We start from the raw sequence: 14,498 nt of genomic DNA, 5'->3' as shown, positions 1-14,498 counted from the left end.
ACCTTCCTTACCCCCAAGATACTGCTATGATGTCAGCTGAGAGCAGTGGAAACAGTATGGTTTACAAAGATTCTACATAATCAGAGGGGTCAGAAGTATTTTTCCTTAAGCACTCACAAACTGATTTTATGGGATCAAAGTCAAAAGACAAAGGTACAACTGTTTGCTCTTTCTCCAAGGCCATGCTCAGTCATGCAAGGCTCCAGTCTCTCTTTAGATTTGTAATTACAGCTCAACAGAATTATGAAATCAGTTTGCCTAACCAGTTCACTTGCTCTTCTTGGCAAGTGAAACAACCCATTTTCCATTAGTATCTCCCTATTACACCATGCCAGCATGAGATGTCTCTGTGTGACTACAGCAACAATCCTCAGGCTTCTTCAGCCTTAGCAGGCATTCCACTTCACTCCAGCAGGCATTGCAAGGATACAGGAGTTTCTTCTCAAATGCCCTTGTGATTTTCAGTCAGTAGTTTCAGTCCTAAATATCTCAACATATCAAGGAGTTAATTTTCTCTAAGCAGTGCCCATACTCTTTCTCTTAGAATACCACTGCACTATTAGAATAATGTTTCATGATTACAATAATAGTTACATAAATTGGTAATGGCTTTTATTGATAAAAATAGGCTTATTTGTTCTAGACTTGCTTACCTGCTGTAAGGTAAGAACATCTACTTTCATAATGTGTTTTAGCAGAAGATTAGGTGAAGGACTCAGGCAAAGTGGGGTGTCTACATAAATACTTCTGTGCTGTAAACCATTTCACAACTTTAGGTATATATCACCTCATGAAAAGTTTGGGTCAGTGGTTTTCTTTCATGCAGTTCTTAGCTTACCAAGGTGTTTCAAGGACATTAAAGAAGTATTACATCACCCCTTTACTGGAAAATTATTGTCAATAGTGCCTTCTTTAAAAAGAAGTAACACCACCTAAAAGTATAAAATGAGTTGATCGCAAGGGGGGAAAAAAAGGCACCAATTCCTCTGATATATGTACTGAATTAAATTTTTAAAATTAATTAAAATAGATATATTTATTAATTTTCTAAATTTCAGATTAATAAATTCACTGATGTTGAAAAATATCTACTAGTCTTCAGTATATCCTGTTGAACAGCAGCACATTTGTTGGACATACTTTGTTTTGCAATTAATTTTTTTTACTCATTTGAGTAATTTACTTACTCACAGAGCTTTTTATAGCACTTTTAATCAACTGATCTAATCTTTATTATTTTAATCTCTTAATCTATGCAGAGATAAAATCTCAAGGTGACTACTTAAAATGATGACTACAAAACTGCTACCACAGTGGAAGATGTAAAATTCGCATGACCTCTTCTCACAGGTCCTACCAGCCAGTAAGGCATTACTGAGATATTTGCAAATCAAAAGGAAAAATGCTTCCCCAGACAGTTTTTCAATTACAAAACTGCCCACAGCACCTGCTGTGTGACCTGCCCACGTACAATTTGTTACTGCACAGAGGCAAGAAGGAGTGAAAAGACACCAGTGAAAAGACTTTTCCTTCAGGAGATGATGGCAGAGGCCTGCACAGCTGAAGGGTCTTGTTATTAACAGCACTTTGGCCACTATGACTCATTTGAAAACACCTACTTTTACAAATGGTAAAAAACTTATGTGCAAACTCTAAGCCATACCTCTATGGATTTGCTGTTGCACACAACAGGAGCAGCTCAAGTAGCAAGTACATATGCTGGAAGGAAGATCCAGAAACGGCAGGACACAAGTCAGAGATGTCACCATCTGTGTCACACTTTCACTGCAGAGCTTGACCCAGCTGCTGACAAAAAGGACTTCCTATGCTCATCTGACACCAAGGTGGCATCATGGACTCCACGTACAGATCCCTAGAATTTTCAAATATTCTTCCTTATTTATCCAAAAAAATTTAAACCACAGGCCAGATTAATTTGCTGCACAGGAAAGGATAAAACTATCCCAAATCCTACGGGTTCTGGAGGTTTTCTGACTGAGTTTAAAATGTGCATTTTACATTTTGAAATGGAAATCCTAAGGATACTAACACAACTAATATTAAGAGTAATAACACCCCAGCCCTCAAGGACAGGTGCTGCAGTAAAGCAGCAGAACTGGGAATGGGCAAAGGGAAGCTGCACAATTTTACCAATCCACCTCACATGATGGGTTATATTCCACCCACTGGAACCCTGTCAGATAAACAAACCAGCCAAATACTGCAAACAAGAAGGTGCTCTCTTCCCCTTCCCCACCAGAAATGCTTTTAGCAAATTGCATCTTTGCTCCTTCCCTTGCAGCTTCCTTACCAGGATGCAGGATCTAATGAGCAGGAATGTTGACTGACAAGTCTCTAAATGGACTAGAGGAGCCAGGAAAGCTGGTCTGCTGTCAGTTTTTCCTAAACATACTTTAGTCTAGCAGAGGAATATCCCAACAGACTGAGCACAAACACAGACAAAGAACTTGTGGCTATACGCCTAAGAAAGACAGATACCAAAAAATGTAGCTACTAACACAACACTGATGGACCATTCAACCAACAAACTGTAACACTTGAGCCCCATCAAATGTCTTTTTAAGGAAAAGGTCTTTTTCCCCTTTAGCCTTGTTATTTCACATTTAGCTGCTAAAACCCCTGTAACATTATATAGAAAAAAAAAAAAGTATATTCTACATAAATGCACTCTTCATAAGAATAGTTTTAATTTTCAAAGTTCTTCAAAAATGAAATTTTTATTAAACTACTATGGGCAGTTTTTTAAGCACAGGCAAATGAAAAAAAAGGGAAGCATTTTTCCTTTTATTAAAATCCTTTCAGCTGTAATTTCATACCAGTCCTTGGTAACCAGTCCAAAATACACTAAAAATGACACGTTTAGGACTGCTTAGCATTTACATGAGTTTGCAACAACAACACTGAAGAGCAGAAGAATTAGTTCAAACACTTCAGCGCTTAAAAACAGTTATGTAAACATACAAAGAAGTCTTTTTCCTCTGAATTGCAAGCTACCAAAAACCTAGCTGCTGAGTGATGAAAGAAATGGGCTTGCTTGTTTCCAATCTGAGCAAGAAAATATCAACACAAACACACAGCAATTACAACTTTTAGCATATCTCTCTGAATGGCTGGGTCGGCACTAAAAAGCATTGCTAGGCAGCAATTCAGCAAGCCTTCTGGAAGGAAAGAGGGGAGAAATGCTAATGGGTTTCTGGAAATCAGCTGTGTGACGTGTGTCTCCAACTGCGTGGTGATCCTGCACCATTTGATGATACAGCTCAGTGTGCCCTGATGTACCATGACACAAGCAGCAGAACCAGCATTCTCTGTTCCCACCATGATCTAATACTTGTGACACCAGAGAGCCTGTTCACACTTCTCCTTAACCTGTTACTAACATTTCAGCACAGCTTTAGAACAGAGCCTAACAACTGTACTCAGCACAGTGGGAAGATATCACACACCCTTTCTGAAAGGGGCAGCTTCCTGGTAATTTCAATATAGAAAGGGGTTTTTTCATCTACTTCTTTGCAAGAATTTCAGAAGAAACATACAGAAACCTTACAAAACTGACTGACAGCAAACAGAGACACAAAAGGTAGAAGTCCCTAGATTCATAATAGCTCCAAGTTTTTCAAGTAGACCCATTAGAGTAAGAGTAGAGAGATGCTACCCAACCCACTGATGTCCCCTGGCATTTGCTTCTATCACCTAACAAATGCAATGGGCAGCATCTGGTTAAAGCCACACCTCTGGACTGCTCTGAAGAATGCTTTAAGAAACCCAGTCAATTCTTGACTGGGATTTTCTACACAGCAGGAGCCAAGCTGGCTCCTTGAGAAGGCTGTGCCTGGGCAGCAAGGCAGCTCTCAAATTCAGCTCCATGCCTGCCTGAACCAGCTCCTGCTGCCCCACACCTTCATGGACATTGTGCCAGAGCCACCTGAGCCATGAGCAGAAAAACAGAGTATTACTGCAGCCTCAAATATGGCAGGGAATTCTCGGGGGCCATCAGACCTTTGCTCTGCACAAAAGTAATTTTGTGGTTTCGTTTGTATGGACAAAGACTTTAAGAAAAAAGCCTGAACATCCAGCTTCCTCCAGTGTACCCTGAAGAGTCTCCTGTGTCATGACAAACTAATTGCACGTGTTAAGGAAAGCCTGTTACTTTGGCTTTTTCCACTGTACATCAAAAAAGCTATGTTTGATTTTAAAGCACACACACTTACAAATACTAAGGGAATCAGCTACAAAGAGACCACACAAGCTGTTCCAGCCTTCCACAGAAGTCTGGGGGTTTTTTAAGCATAAATACACAGCCACCTCTTCAGTTTGCCCTTTCATCTATTCTGAAACACTTCTTAACACACACTTCATTTCCTAACTAGCTGATCATATACAAGTTTTGGGTTTGTAGCTTTAAAGCACTAAAAAAGATGAAGGTAAAACACAACCTTGATCCTGGAACAGAAGTCAGCAAGGATATTGTGGGTGTCTCACAAGTCACAGAGCAGGGAAGAAAGAAGCCTGTCCTGACCCTGTGCTGAAACCTGATCTAGTTAAAGAGGCACATGGATTACCATTTATAGCATTTCTCAGGGGCTGGAGTGAGGGGCAAGGAGGGCTGCAGACAGCTCTCAGTCTGGCTGCAGGAGCCACTGGCTGCCAGCAGGGTTATAAAACTTGCAGATGCTGGGCACCAAGGAAGGGTGGCTTTCCTGCCCCTGCTGCAGTGCGCCTTCCACACCACTGCTGTGTTAACCACCCCAAAAGCACATGTGTGCTCAGGGGAACAGCAGCACTGTTTGTTCACAGTCTGGGAAAAGGGAAAGACCAGAAGAAAAGGCAGACACACTTTTGTCTGCCCCTGCAGTTAATCCCCAGAATAGGTGAAGATAATTTTTATAGCCATGCAAGGTAGTGCTTTGCTCCCAAACTCAATATGCACAGGGCAGTGTGCGGTCCAGCTCTCAATGGGTGAACTGGAAATGACTCTTTCTAGTATTAGCCAGCTAATGGCCTGTCTCAAAGAATAAGGTAATGTCCTCAAGATGGAAATTTATGACCCTGTGAAGAGAGTTGAGTGTCTTCCAAAAAGAGACAGAAACTAACTGCCTTTCTCCACTACAGCAAAGGTAAGAGCACAAGATTCTGGAACTATGAAAAAGCAAACAGCAGTTTTGATGCTACTTTCATCAACAAAACAAATTCTTTTAAAAAAAACCAAAAACAGTCATTCCTCTCCAACAAAACTACAAATAGTGCCACTTGCACAAAAAAAAAGCTTTCTGAGACATATTTTTGTTGTTCAGCCACTGTCTTAATTAACTACAGTCTGTCATGAGTTGAAAACAAAATTTTTCTCCTTCTCTTTTTTTGAGCATAAACAGAAGGGGGGAACCATGAATTCACAAGCATTCCCAAGCAGGATAGCTCCTCTTCAGGCATCCTTTGACCTCTGACACAAGCATGCTCCTGGTCTACCAGAAAACCCCAAGCTTTCTTCCAGGATCAAAGAAAACAGAGAGTGCTACACAAGTTATGGGCAGCCTGACCTTCCTCCCTTCCCCCTGGCCTTCATCACTGAAGAAATATCCAAGCTGCATATGCAAAACAGCACTATGTATAAATGAAGTTAGTGGTTTAACTGACAGAGTACCCATTACATAGGCAAAATTATCTCTTTAAAACTTTAAGAAGTGTAATTTGATATTCTCTTATCTAATTAAAATAATATAAATTATGTACAGAAACTGACAGCTCTAGAAAAAGGAGCTGAGCAGCATCCTCCATTTGTCTCCACTTGATGTAAAGGTCTGTTCTTACAGCTAGAAGGTTAAATTGTTCTGCAATTTAACATTCATTCTTCATCCTATGGGCTAGGATGGCCAAAAAAGACACCAATTTGTACCAGTCAATGGCATGTTTTTTCTGAACCAGATAGTTGTTCATAAGAAACTGGGATGAAATCCTCAAATTCATATTTTCCTCAGGCCTCTGAAGGGCCATTAGATGCATTAACTTTCACTGCAGAGTGATGAAAGAGAGACACCACAGAGCCAGGATGGATTACCACCAGCAATTCTGCAGGAAAAGATTCCTATTTCTGCTCCTTGACCTATGAACTAGCTTTGTTTGATTCATTCTGCAACTCTCTCTTATAAAGGAAATATGGAGAGAAAAATCATTATCATCTGGTTTAGGTGTGAACTGTAATCTTTTTCTGTGTCACTCAAAGCATCTCCTGTAAACCCCACATTTCCTGCATTACAACACATTCTAGAAAATGTACACTTCCACTAATATCTAGGAAAAGCTATAATAATATTATGATGGAAGATTGATGAAACTGAGAAGATAAACATATTCTTATAGAATCAAAGAATATATCAAATTGTAATGGACTTCTAAGCAATAATAAGGCCAACTTCCTGCTCCTTAGAGGACTACCTAAAATTAAATCATGTGACTAAGGGCATAATCTGGATGTTCCTTGAACTCTGACAGGCTTTGTGCTGTGACCACCTCCATAGGTAGCCTGTTCCAGTGAGTGACCATCCTCTCAGTGAAGAGCCTTTTCCTAATGCCCAGGCTGAACTTCCCCTGACACAGTGTCACTGCATTTTCCTGTGTCCTATTGCTGCTCACCACAGAGAGATCAGCACTTCTCCTTGGTTACTTCTCTTGAGGAAGTTGTCATTAAAGAAATAAATTTAAAAATCCAGAGCTACTCATCCAGTACCACCCCCGCACTTATCTTTTATCAGTTCCTTTGAATTAGGGTGCTTGTGTCTACAACACAAATCTATGAACAGAGAAATGCTGTGCTGCTTCAAGAAGCAATATGCATATGTCCTAGGGCACAAGTAGGCAGGCAGGTTTTTAACTTAGCTAACACAAATAAAAAACTAAAGCAGCAGGACTCTGCTGTGACCCGATCTGACAAACAAACTGCCCATACAACAGTGAAAAATTATTTGGGAACACTATTTCACGGAATAACAAGTTCCTGTTTTTCCAGTGTAATTCAGAAAATTTAAACCAGTCTGAAGAGATGAACTCTGGAGTTCATTTCCTGGATCCAGATGGGATCTTGAAAATATCTGTGTGCAACTTGCATTTTTTTTATGCACCTGTTTGCTGCATGCATGCATGCATTGATTTAGAGATAAATACAGGAAATATCAACATGACAAACAATTCTCTTGCTCACCTCCTCTAAAAGGACCATTGCTATGAAAACTCTGTTTAGGATTGTTGCATGTGCATAAGAACATACATGAGAGGAGAATACACACTGCCTGCAACCCTAGAGAGAAAAGTTCACTGAGAAGGGTAAAACAGGGAAAGACAGTCTCTGCCTCCTTGCCATTGCTCAGTTATAAAAGCATTTGCAAGCACAGTTACAGTGGGGAAATCTGTAAATGAGACATAATTCACTGAAAGGCAGTGGCATGTGAAGAGCCCTTCATCTTCACAAACAGATGCTTCTGAAAATTTTACCTCGCAATCGGAAGTTTTTGCAATCTCCATGCAAACTGATTAAGCAGCACTGTGAGCACTTGGAGGCAGGCCAACCATCCAAGTTCTGAGTCTCCAGGCAGTGCAGGTCTCAGGTCAGCTACTGGATTAAAATCAAAACTGGCCCATTGGAACTGTGGATTACTGTGCTCAGAGCACTGGAATGACAGCTGCCCACTGTGACCCTCCAGGGCTGAGCTGGCAGGACAAGCACCACTCTGCTTCCAGCTGAGACAGATTTGTTGAGTCTCCAGGCTAAAGAGCTCTAAGGAAGGTGTACAGGAAAGTTTGGCTTTTGAGGTTAATACACCAGCTCTCACAGCAGATACTCTCTTCAATGAGATTAGTGTTTCCCATTGCTTCCCTCTGAAGGGCAAGGACACTCGTTAAGCAACAGGACACTGTAATATGCAGCACCTGGCACACCACACCCAGCCCTCACTTAGCAGCAATGACCTCCACCTTCACTCACCTGTTTTATGCACTGCAGCCGGTCATTGGTCTGCTGTATGTGCCTGTCCATAGAATTCATTTTGATTGTCTCCACTTTCTTCTACCTGAAAGCCATTAAAATCCCTCGATCTGGAAGACAAAAAGGACAATAAAGATCACTGAACATGGTCCATACGCTTCCACCACCTGAACAATTCAACAGAGCTGCTTGCAAGAAATCCCTGAGCACACTGTGAGATAAAATAATAATAATCCCAGTAACAATGACAGCCTGGCTTTTGCAAGGACAAGGGCATGGGGATTCTTCCTAATCTTCCTCTAAGAGAAAATACCTCCCATAAATATTAAATAAATCAGATACAGCAGAGTATTACATGGCCAAAAATAGTATAAAATGTGTGTCCTGAAGAATCTGGATTTCTGGATTGAAAATAAAAGCAACAGGTACATTTTGGACCCTCCTCCAACTAGCAAATCTATTTAATGAGCCCATGAAGATGACGGGACAGGAAGGACTGGGATCCACAACACAGCCCAGACTTGAAGAATGACAAATGTCCAGATGTACAACCTAGAATAAATCTATGGAATAGGCCTAATCTTCAGAGCAAAGGGATGCACAGTTCCTGCCTTCTAGAAAAATTGTGTTCATTCAAGTATCTACAGCTGAACAAACTACTTGTTACTTCTGGAAAAACACGGCCTGCGGTCTTTAGGTCCATCTCTTAACAATCAGCGTGATTTAAGGCAAATTAAACCTTCCTCTAACCTTAAAGAAAACCTAGAAAATAAAAATTAAGGCTCAGACTAGTGTTTGGAGTTCATGAACAATGAGTGGGCACAGAAGTATATACCCAAATGCCACCACCAAACTATTTACAACAAACTTTATAGTAGCACAAGCAAGGTCCCAGTCTTGCACAGAAACCTCTGCCTCATGAACCTCTTCAGTGGCACTGAGTGGTTTGTTACTTGGAGCACTGTTCATGACAAAACTGTTTTCCACTCCCTCCACACACATAAGAGAGAGCAAATTTTTCAGATACGTGTCCGGTTAGAGAAGCTGACTGTTCACCACTTCTGGTGCACAACTCAACATCTCTTCAGTTAACCAATTCCAGCACTGTCCATACTCAACCCCCTTGAGGGGAAGATTGTTCCCTGTGGTGGGAACCTTGATTACACAGCTCTCACAATGAGACAGACCCCAGACCACAGATCTGCAGGCATCCCTCACACCCAAACCACCAGAGATTTCTGTACCTAGCTGATAATGTTCTTTGATGGCTCCTGCTGGATTAGACTCAGGGGAAGAAATCTTTCCTGCTAGACAACTAAATGAGGTCTTAGAACAGCAGCTCAAGCTCCCCACCTCCAAGCTCTAGACACAAGAGGGCTCAATAAAGCATTCCTCTCAATAAATTATAATACTTAGGGAACAGAAGAGCCAAGTATGCAAGTATTATCTTCTGATTATGCCACTGCTTTCTCAATAGCAAGTGCCATCCAAAGGTCCTCTAGCAAATGTAAATTGATATACTTTATTAAAAGCCAGTTACACAGTCTTATCTGCCTGTAGGACCCCCAAACAGACCTCAGCAGTCATCAAGTTTAATCTCTCAGTGGACAGCAGAGGTATTTATCAAGAGATAAGCTAGCCTAGACATGACAGTACTTCACCAGTGATCCATCTTACAAGCCAGGACACATTATCTGCATTTTAATTGAACATCAGCACAGATGGAGAAGGGCACACTGAAAACAAATACATATAGCACACAGACGTTCGTTGAAAAATTTGAAGACAGGCAAACTGAGGCACCTTTTTTTTTTCAAGAAAGTCATGACATTTTTGAATTAGACAATTTCATGTCTACACATATAATGCCACTCCAGTTCACTGCCTTACAGTTAACCATAAACAAAATCAGAGGTTGCTATCATGGTTTCAGCTACCTGAGCCACAGCTTACTGTAGTATACTTGTCCAAATGGCCATTTCTCCCACATGGCAATAGGGCTTCTTCTCAAAGCCCAACAAGGCCCTTGGAGGCAGGACTGGGAGTGCAATCCCCTACTCTCCTACAGAGACAGGGAACATAAATTCTGTAATAATCTGATCAATGTCAGTCACCAAAACAGTTCTGGTTTAAAAATCCAATGGCTCTCATTGAAAAGTACTCTTTAACTCTCACCATTCCCCTAGTGGGCTAGAAGAATTTTCACTTCCATGCTCAATTCCACTTGTTCTCATGACATGAGCTCTGTGGCTGAGTCTTTGCCCTGCCAGGCTCCCTCTGCCTCTTCTCCCTCCCAGCAGAGAGGGACGATCATCCACCAGCCCTTCCAGCTGACAGTGTGCTACTTTCACAGCCCAATCTCATTTATTCTCTCCTGGTCAAGAGAAGGCCCTCAGCCCACTAACTCCCCTGCACAGCAAACATTTGTTGCATGAACCAAACAGCCAGAATTGTACACATGGAGCCCCATCACACACAATGACACAAGGCTTTGTATTTGAAATGCCCTGCCTCACCGCTGCAAGACTCATCTTTATCTTGCTCTCAGACACATCATAAGAGCATCAAATAGAGTAATTTTTTTCAGTGAGCATACTGGCTCTAAGTAATTTCTGCTATAAAAAATGCAGAGCTTATTAGTGGGAAACCATTATTATCTGGAAATTACTCTTTCATGGGCCTCAGCAAGAATTAAAAGATTAAACATGGGAAGTGAAAATTATCATAGAGATCAGAAATTTCACCACAGCAGAATAAGCATTTTGACACCAGACCATTTTGGCTGGAAGAAAAATAACAGCAGAATTAAATTTCCAGTAACTATACCTACTACATGGGTATTGCTGTACGCTGGCCTTGTTCCCCACATCCACATCCTGAAATTTAAAAAAAACACCCTTTCTGTCGATCTCATCCTATTTTAAAAGTAGCAGCAAGATCACCTTAGTCGAAAATAACAGTACTTAAGATACAGAAAGGCCGTCAGGGCTGAATAAGAACAGACTTCTATTCGGTTAAGTGCTGTGCACTCATCAGGTCACAAGTGAAAACGACTTTGCAGGGTCCCTGGCTGGCCTGCGGTGTCCCTGCATTAGACAGCACGCTGAGATCCGGGCCTGCGAGCAGCTCAAGAGACAGCAGGGGATGTTGCTGATCAGGATTAAGGGTACTGGCAGAGGAGGATAGAGAAGGGAATTTTTCCTGGTGCTTTATAACAAATCCCCTCTGTTTGGTGCGCACATTAGCCAGAAAGGTTGTACACTACTGCTTTACATGCTAACCCCATCCAAAAGGATAAACAAAAAAAGAAGTGTTCCCAGCACCTTCTGGTAATTCAACAATAAAAAGCCCCGTTCTTTCTTTTCTGAGGCAAAGACCCAGTCTCCCTCTCTTAAAAAAAAAAAAAAAAAAGGTGAATTATTCTTCATTTTTCCCTCCCTCTAGCACTGAGAGTTTATAGCCCTAGGCAGTAATTAAAGAGGCCTCATCTACATATTTATGATGTCTCAAAAATGGAGAATGCGTTTTTTTAAAGGAACAGATGTATCGACCTGTTAGCCTTTTTTTTTAACCCTAAACATACTGAATCTTTTAAACCATTACTACAAAACCCTCTTCCACAATGAAAAGCAAATGAAATTTTGCACTGGGTTCATGAAAGAGAATTTCATGAGATTCTACTACACTCTGTGTTGGGTGAGAGTTCAGGTTAGTAGACTGCAATTATTATATCAGAAATGGAACTTCCAAGCAACACAATTAAGAAAACAATTTCATAAAACATGGTCCCCACCAGTTCCTAAGGCAGCCTGAACAGCCTCCTAGAGAGGGGGGAAAAAAATTAAGCCAAACATTTCACCACTTGTTCAAACATGTCTAAAACCCTTCAGCGTTTGGAAAGTTAGTGTGGATTCTGCTCTGGGCTGAGCTCTCCTCATGGCCAGAACTGCCATCCACAGTGAGAACTCTACCCCCGTGGGGCCAATGGACCAGGGAAATCTGCTCCCCTGCGGCCAAGGGAGACCTGAGCCATCACTGGAACAGGCCCAGCCTTCCCCCTGAGTCCAGAGAGACTTCACATGGTGCCTTCTGCTCTTGTTCCCCCAGGCTGCCCACCCTCACTGTTGGGCAGACATGGACCTGGTGCGGTGCTCACTGGAACATCAGCTGCTGCCCAGCCCCAAGCACTGCCACCCACCCCCTGCCCCAGCAACAGGGCACCATTCCTCCAGAAACCAAGCTTTTAGCAAATCATCTTTCCACCAGAAATCCATTCTGGCGGCAGAGGGGGAAAGGCAGCCCTTCCCAGGCAGCAGGGGAGGCTGCTGTGAGCAGCGCTCAAGGCCAGCTCACACCAGGTCTCCATTTCCACGGGGGACCAGCCACCCTGAGGGGGCTGCACCAGACAAGACCTAATCTGAAGGCACTTTAGACCACTCAAGGCAAGAAGGCCATAAATTAAAAGACACAGGAAACACCTTTATCGGTTAAGAAATTTTAACAGTAGGTGAGAAGGGAAAATGAAGATCAGTTCCTTAAGCAGGGATTCAGCACAGCAGCTCTAACCATCCCTGCCCCCCTGCCGCCACAGCACACAAGTTGGTTAATGCTGTTTATTCAATCAGCTAAAAACTAATCATTTCCTTCAAGTCTCCGGCATGCTGAGGGTCCTACGAGAGGGCAGGCAATCTGTATCTACCAAGTGACTTCGATGAAGCAACAAGCCAGGCGGGAGCGAGGGCGGGAGCGGCTGCGGCGGAGCGGGGCCGGGGCCGGGCGAGGGCAGCTACCGCCGCGACCCGCCAGGGGGCGCCGCCGGGCCGCGCCACAGCCCGCCGCGGGGACCGGGACAACCGGGGGGGACAGGGACAGACGGGGGGGGACGGACAGGAACAGCCCGGGGGGGACCAGGGGGAAACTGGGATAGCCCGCGGGGGGACGCGGGGCCCGGGGCAGTGGTCCTGCGGAGGACACGAGGCGGAACAGTCGCGTTCCGTCGCCTGAAGCATGGACCCCCGAGGAGCCGGGTCAGAACCAGCGCCGCAGCTCCCGGGAGCCTGTCACCTCCAGGGATGGATCAAAGAATCATTATTTCTCTTAGCATCCTGTCCTGGTGGTAAAATTTGTCGGTCCGGAGACAAAAAACCATCTAGTTCCACTTGACATTTCCCTTGCCATTAAACATATTGTAAGAAGTTGTTTCTTGTACTATCAGAACGCACCTCCGCGTGTACACCCAGGTTCAACGCTGCTAATTGCGTGTAATTGCATGGATTCTCCGCCCCAGCCGGTGCCCGCCCGCGGCACAGCCCAGCCCCGAGGCGCAGCCCCGACAGCCCGCACAGCGCGGGCACAATGCAGATCCGCACGTCTGCACCCAGGCACATGGCTCACACAGCATTCAAAGGGCTCCCAGCCCGCTTTTCAGTACGAGAATTTTCAAAGATGCTTTCAAAGATCATCTGCTGGAAAAAGTTTAATATCTATCCATGAGAACTAATTTATCTCTTCTACTAGATATGGTACAAAAAGTATAAAATGTCAGGTGAAAAGCTGTTTTCATCATTAAACACTTGAAAAAGGAAGTTGTTTTAATAAAGCTTTATTTACCATAAGCTGTTAAATAGCTACTGCTGTTGGCTTTGAGCTATTAAAAAGGGCCAGATGTGAGACAAAGCAGCGTTTGTTATGCTGGGTGAGGAGAATAGATATTTGTGCTGTGCTGCTTTCCATTGTTGCTCTACAAATGTGCAGTAATCCCCAGAAGACTTTCTATCATCTTTGACTGCGAGAGCAGGAAAGCGAGTGTGTATGCGCACACAGCGCCCGGCAGGCACAGCTTCAGGGAGGTGGGAGCAGGTTTTTGTAATTTATGGTGGCTTGAGCTGCAAGGGCTGGCAATTTTGTCGGGTTTAAGGAAGCTGTTTCCGCAGCCGTGTGCTTGGGAACGTTTTTATACACAGAGCCCATTATATGCAGGCACCAACAGCCAGCCGGATACACACAAAAGCAAACCCACACATGCTTTTGAAAAAAAGACAGCACAACAGCTTGCATAAGCAAGTCTGCCCGACTCCTCTGGGAGGAGGAGCGGCGGTGTGCACAAGTTGTTCAATCATGGAGCACATCTGCACCCTGATTACAAAAGCAAAGGTGGTCGGGCTAGCTGGAAGCACACACACAGCACTGGGATATGACCTATACTTAAAGTATAGACATAGAAATACAAAAAACCTCACACACTGTGGAAGAGAGAGCTAAGGAGAGAGCTCCCTTGAGCCTGGGCAAGCTGGTCACCAGCCAGCACTAACCATTAAGCACATGAACTGCCTTCTGCACCGGCAGCCCTCACGTCCAGCCTGCTGGCTGAAATGAGTGGTTTCCTCAGACCCAGAGCAGCATCTGCAGATCACAGGTAATTGCCCTGCTGCAAGCTTGTATTATAAGGTTGGTTTCCCTGCATTCCATTCAGCTCCTAGTGTCATCAGCTCTGTCAGCTTGT

The 14,498-nt window shown here is 43.4% G+C and overlaps 1 protein-coding gene across 3 annotated transcripts in view; it reads right to left on the bottom strand.

Moving 5' to 3' along the window:
• Positions 1-14,498, bottom strand: part of ZMIZ1 (zinc finger MIZ-type containing 1) — a 337,858-nt gene that overhangs the window by 148,683 nt on the left and 174,677 nt on the right. For all 3 annotated transcript variants that reach the window (XM_066554169.1, XM_066554172.1, XM_066554171.1), the window contains exon 4: positions 7,997-8,106. In XM_066554169.1, coding sequence (XP_066410266.1) covers positions 7,997-8,056 — 60 coding nt within the window. In that variant the 5' untranslated portion in view covers positions 8,057-8,106. The remainder of the gene's footprint in view (positions 1-7,996; positions 8,107-14,498) is intronic.

Source organism: Molothrus aeneus, chromosome 8 (genome assembly GCF_037042795.1).
Source record: "Molothrus aeneus isolate 106 chromosome 8, BPBGC_Maene_1.0, whole genome shotgun sequence".
NCBI lineage: Eukaryota > Metazoa > Chordata > Aves > Passeriformes > Icteridae > Molothrus > Molothrus aeneus.
Note: the sequence above shows the minus strand (reverse complement) of the source record. Positions and strands in the feature narration are given on the sequence as shown.